Raw genomic sequence first — 6,000 nt, forward strand, 5'->3', positions numbered from 1 at the left:
CTTTCTGCATGGGCAAACAAGGCAGCTCAAAATTAGGAAAAAAGAAGTAAGAAAATAATAGAAGGTTGGAAAAAAATACTCGTGCTAGCAGTTAACTGGGAAACAAGGTCTTAAAAAGAAAGCAATTGAGAAAAATGAAGCTGATGCAAACTCCAGTTTTACACTGCTGCTCCTGATAAAGAAGCTATTTGCTGCTCTGAGGAAGAAGAAATAAGAACAGAGAGCGGTGTTGCTTCCTTCCCACATCCTTTGCAAAAAGATGATAAAAAATGTCCCACACATCTTGCGTATTAGCATCTGGCTAACAGATTTAGGCATCTGTCTACATAGCTGGCAAATTTCTCAAGTCTTTTTAAGTCTCAATCATCAGAGAAAAGACTCGTGCATTTGCCATGCTGAAGGAACTGCGAGACTTCAGTACATGCTGGTCAATAAAGTGAGGTAATGAACGTCTGTGTACAAAGTTTCCAAAAATCTACGCTCCAAAGTAAATATCCCAGCGGTTAGTATTTATCTTTCTCGAGGAAGACAAATGCAATAGGTGTAAAACAAACAGGCTTCTGATATAAAAACAAAACTACGCAAATCAGCTGTATTTAAATTTGGGAGTTACTGATATCTGCGTATGAGGGACCAGATTCGCAGTCTTGCGATACTGCTCAACCAAGAGGAAAACAGTCCCCCTAGTGTACTCTTCATGCAGAAAAGGCTGTGTTTCACAAGACAGTGCTGCAAGAAATTACAAAATAGCATTATAGGAAAAGACATGGAAGTACTTCAACATGCTCTAGTGACACCAGGCTACTATATATATGGACAGAAGGTTGTTTCGGTTTTCTATTTCAAGACTATTGAGTACAGTAAATTGCTGCATCCTAAGTATTTGGGGAAAGAAAAACGTTTCAAGTCACCACACTTGTTCTGCGACTGCAGTACATGGATAGGGAAACACACACCTGTATTTGGGAACACGGGGAGACCTGCCCATCGAGGAACCCTGTGGAAGTAAATGCAATACCCGGCCTTGCAGTGGAGCCAGCTCAGTCGCAAACCCTTCCCCCCAGCTCCTGTGATAGCAGATTTAAACACTGCCTTCCCACAACTATTCCAGACAGTAAGCAGATATCGAAGCATGCATCTAAATCCTTCCCCGTGATTCAAAAGCATGCAGGATCGCACCGAGCCGGGCTGAAGGTGGCATGCAACAGTGTGTGAAGCACGCCGGCTCGAGGGGGACGCACTGCAGACTGCTCCCTTCTGAGCTGCCGTGCAGTGCTGGCATAGCTGACATCCCACCGGGGACAAAGCGAGAAGGTTGCTGGCGTCTGCACGGGGCAAACCTTATCTGAATTAGCGGAAACGTAATATATGCCTTCCTAACCACATCTGAAATATTCACTTCTGCTTTAATGCCCTAGGCGAGAAAAAAAAAAAAGGAAAAAAAAAAAAGTGTAGCCGAACGATAGTTGTAACTTTAATTTATAGCTCTTAGGATAATTGTTTTGAGGAGTGTAATCCCGGTTATGCTTACGGATTATGGTCTTCAGCACATCTCACTGGAAACAGCATTAATATTTCACATATAATAATATATAAGATAACAAAACAACTTATCTTATCTTTGTTTAAAATGACAATTTGCCCTCTCAGGGCTAGAGGAGAATATTGCTAAATGTACTTACAGCCTTCAAAGATGAACTTAGTTGTGTAAAAATATTCTAAATTAAGATAAAAGCCTCCTGATGCAGAAGTATTTTCTGTTCATTTAAAACCTCAGGGTAACTAGCAATCTGAAAAAAGTCTGATGTGAAAAGCTGACATTAGTTCCTGAAGAGTTGTATTCATTACCTGTGAGGGAAACAGAGATGATAATAACATATAATGTGTTTTAGCATCGGGAGACTAAGATGGAGTCTCTATTTAAGAGTGTTGCCTCTGCAGAAACTCATTTACTTTCCAGGCGACTGAAGTATTTCTCTCCTGAACGTACACGCACGGATTGAAAGCAACTCTAGCCCTGCTAGGAACTGCATTTTGCAGTTCTGGAAGCCTAGCAAATGATTAGCTCCTGACCTCTCCTTTGCCCCTTTCAGTACGCCCCTACCACCCACACACAAACGCACGCTCCCTGAACGCGACCCAACGCCTTACCCTAACTTTCAAAGGCAGCTCACAGTCATTAAAAAAGGAAGAATTTTCTGCCACCAGCATGTCTGCATATTCTGCAAAAGGTCATCTTTAAGGCTGGCGAGGAACTTCTGAACTAAATTATATCGGAGAAATCTCAAGGGATCCAAGTTTTTAACATTTTAATTAGCTCCAAGTACCAGTTAATGCTGCTCAGAAAAGGAATCAATATCAAATTAACAGTATAAATTGTCAGAAAAAAAATGTGACTGTATTAAGCATACTAATCAATGTAAAGCACTTGGCGTTATGGCTCGGATCCTGCTTCTGCTGAAGCGAATGGGAGTTTTGCCACCCAGTTCAGCTGAAACGCTACCAGCCCGATCACCTGGTAAGTCATCTTTCAAGGCAGGTATCTTGAGTTTACCGAAAATTCAAATTATCAGATAAAAAAGCGGGATTTGTCACAGCAGCTGACAGCTAAAGCCCCTGCCTCTCTCTGCACATGATGCCAAACTACTCAGGAAGGCCAGGGCTGCCGTGGTGAGATTTAACCCTTTGTCATGATCCGTGTCACATCTGTAAAGTCACTTCAAAGCCCTACGTCTAGTACGGCAGCAAAAGCTGCGAAACCGATCCCTGTCTTTTCAGAGCCTTGAGTCAGCTGTGCCACCAATATAAACTTTGTGCTCGTATTTTCCCAAGCCTGAGACAAGTACACCAGCAGAATGCTTCCTCTACAGGGCTCCGTTCGGAAGGTAAGAACCATACAGCTGCAAAATTCAGCTCCTGACAGCAGGTCCTACTCAGAAACCGAAACGCGAGACAGAGCTGCTAGCACGGGATCAGCCGGAGACATTTCATCCCTGCGATCTCTCTGACTGATTCGCCTCACAAAAGTTATCCCCTGCTCCAAAGACTGAGAGATCCAAAGGATAAAGCTAATTTCCCTGTAAACCAACAAACTTCCCCACAAATTTACCTTTGATCACTCCCTGTCGGATGCCACGAACATCATCCCCCAGGTCGATCCCACCGGGATCTCCCTCCCCAGCCAGGAGCCGCATCCAGGAGCACCCTCCTGGCTGCGTGTACCTGACATTTCGGCACCGGGGAGGCTGACGGAGGGCCCCAGGGAGCGGGGAAGGAAGGAGCAGGTTCGGGATGCGCTCGCAGCATGCCTCGCACGCCGCACCAGCCGCTGCTAGGCCTCGGGCTGCATGCAGGAGAGCAAAGCCCCAGCTGCACGCCGCGTGCAGTGGGTAAACAACCCACAGACCCAGGCTCGATCGGCTTCTTTTCGGCTCGCTTATTGAAACGGCAGCGATCCGGGCTGCTGACAGTCACCACGCTGGGAGGAAGAGCCTGGAGAGCAGCAGCTGGTCGGGTGAGGGTGCCCTCGCCGACACCGTCAGCGCAGCGGACGCCAACCCAACGCGCGGGTGGCCACACAGCCACCAACTCCAGGGCTCGGCCAACGTCCCAAAGAAACACCAAGCCCCGGGTTTCCCTCCTGTGGAGCACGTGTGGCAGATCGCCGGGGCGCTGGGTTTGTTGTGGTGTTGTGTTTTTTTTTTTTCCTTTAAGAAAATAGGAGCTGTTCTGGATCTGAGCTTTCAGACTAGGGCTGGTGCTGCGTAAAAGCAACTCTGCTTATTTCAATCACGAGCTATAAGGTGCGTGTAACTTCAAAACAAACAGCCTTTGAGAACATTTTTTTAGCCTTTTTTAAAGCTTTTTTCAGACTTTTTTGGGGCACTTTTTATCCTTCTCCCTCCCTGCTCGTCTCCACCTGCACCAGACCAGCCTGCTCTGCTTCAGCATCTCCCTTCTCTCCACCACCTACACAGGGCACCAGCAAAGCGCCCCAAGACCCCCGCACCCCACTTTTATCCCCCCTAACCCTTTTTTCAAACCAAACCTCGGGCAGGCAGCCGCAGCCCACCCGTGGTAGGCGACGGGGCTGCGCTCCCCGTGTGTGTGCGTCCCCCACCACCACCCCCACGACCCCCCTCACCTTCCAGCCGGCCGAGCTGTTGCTGTCGCCCTTGTCCTTGAAGTAGGGCACGCAGCGGACCATCCAGTCGTAGATCTGCGACAGGGTGAGCCGCTTCTCCGGGGAGCTCTCGATGGCGCGGGTGATGAGGTCGGCGTACGAGAGGTTGCCCCACGCGTTGCGCCGCGACGAGCACTTCCTCGGCGCCGCCGCGGGGCCACCGCCGCCGAGCCCCCCGCCGCCCGCAGCCGCCGCCGCCGCTCCTCCCGCTCCCCCCGGCGACAGGCTCGGCCCCTCCGGGCCGCCCCCGGGCAGCGGGGCCAGCAGCCGAGCCGCCTCCTCCGGGACGGCGGCCGCCGCCGCCGCTTCGCCGCCCGCCGGGGCCGCGCCGCCGACGGCCATGGCCGAGCCGCCCCCCTCGTCGTCGTCGTCCTCCTCCTCGGGGATCATGGAGGCGGCGTCGGCGGGCGGCTCGCCCGAGGGCTTGGCGGGGCTGGCCTGCAGCTCGGGCCTCTGCAGGGGCCAGGTGCAGGAGCGGGGGCGGCTCTGCGGCTCGAACTCGGGGTCCAGCTCCACGGCCAGCGGCGAGAGCGGGGCGGGGGGCGACGCCTCTGCCATCTTGGCCTCCCCCCGGGCCGGCTGCGGCGGCGGCGGGGCGCTGCGACGGGGCGGGCGGCCGCCGACCCCGCTCCTCCTCCTCCTCCTCCTCCGCCGCCGCCTCCTCGGTGCCGCCGGGAGCCTAGCGGGCGGGCATGCCGCTCCCCGAACCGCCCGAGCCCCGCTCCCCGCGGGCGATGCGCACGGAGGAGGAGGAGGAGAAGGGGGAGCCGGGGGGGAGGGCGAAAAGAAGAAGGAGAAAGCGAGGAAAACAAATCGGACGGAGAGCGGCCAGGGGTCCGCCGCGCTGCCTCGGGTCGTTTCACTCCATGCGGGGGCACACGGAGCTCAGCCGGGAGAGGACCCCCCCGGACCCGGAGACCCGGTCCTTCGGGGTACAGCGGAGACTTTTTTTTCCCCCTTCTTCGGAGCGCCCTAAAGGGAGGCCAAGTCTTTGCGGCCGTCCAGCTGCATGCTAGCGTGCGCCCGTCACTTCGCAGTGCCCCCCGGGCCACGCACCGGAGACCCCCCAAAATCTCGCGGCGGGCGGGTGACGGCCACCCCGGGGCCGGTCGGTGTCAAGAAAAATCAAAAATAAAATCCTTCTTCTCGCAGGGAGACGGCGACCACAAGAGGAGCAAATCAAATCACCGGTCTTCCAACAGGTCCAGAAGCTTTAAGCCCTCCCTAGGGCTGCCAGAGAGAACGGGTTTTGTTCCAGCATCAACACCACATTCATAACCTCCTTGCTCCTGCTGCTGCCATCTTGACAGTTTTCCCCCCTTCGCTCAAGTCATTTCCCAAGCCCGGGCACAGGAGGCAGCGAGAGAAAGCCGCACCGGGAGGGGATGCAGGCGGCGGGGGGGGGGGGGGGGGGGGGGGCCCCCGGCCCCCCCCGCCCCCGCAGCAGCAGCAGCAGCGATCCCAATTGCCGGGGAGGCACAAGCAGCGCTGCCGCACGGTTCCTGCTCCTCCTGCTCCTGCGCCTTGGGCTCCTCGGAGCCTTCCCTTTAAAGGCGAAAGCGGCGGTGCCTCTGCGAGCGGGCGGCGAGAGCCGAGCGAGCCGGCGGCGCGCAGCCGGGCTGCCGCAGCCCTCCCGAGCAGCAGCAGGCTGTCACCCGGCTGGCCGCCGGCTCCTTGCACATCCCTCCTCCTAACAACCACGGGCAGCAACACAAAGTTATAGGCGCACGCAGGGAGCCGCAACCTAACCGCACGGCGCGGCGTGGCCCGCCCACGGGCGGCGTCGCGCAGGGGCCGCCCCGACGGGGCGGGACGCG

At 54.9% G+C, this 6,000-nt stretch overlaps 1 protein-coding gene across 1 annotated transcript in view; it reads right to left on the reverse strand.

Annotated features, from left to right (window-relative positions):
• The window catches only part of FOXO3 (forkhead box O3), an 87,862-nt gene extending 82,757 nt beyond the window's left edge, over nt 1-5,105 (reverse strand). The window contains exons 1-2 of the mRNA XM_035320591.1: nt 5,032-5,105; nt 4,145-4,747 (exon numbers count right to left, since the gene is read on the reverse strand). Of these exons, the coding sequence (XP_035176482.1) occupies nt 4,145-4,741 (597 nt within the window). The 5' untranslated portion in view covers nt 4,742-4,747; nt 5,032-5,105. The remainder of the gene's footprint in view (nt 1-4,144; nt 4,748-5,031) is intronic.
• Nucleotides 5,106-6,000: the final 895 nt, after the last annotated feature.

This window comes from Oxyura jamaicensis, chromosome 3 (assembly GCF_011077185.1).
Source record: "Oxyura jamaicensis isolate SHBP4307 breed ruddy duck chromosome 3, BPBGC_Ojam_1.0, whole genome shotgun sequence".
NCBI classification, from domain to species: Eukaryota; Metazoa; Chordata; class Aves; order Anseriformes; family Anatidae; genus Oxyura; species Oxyura jamaicensis.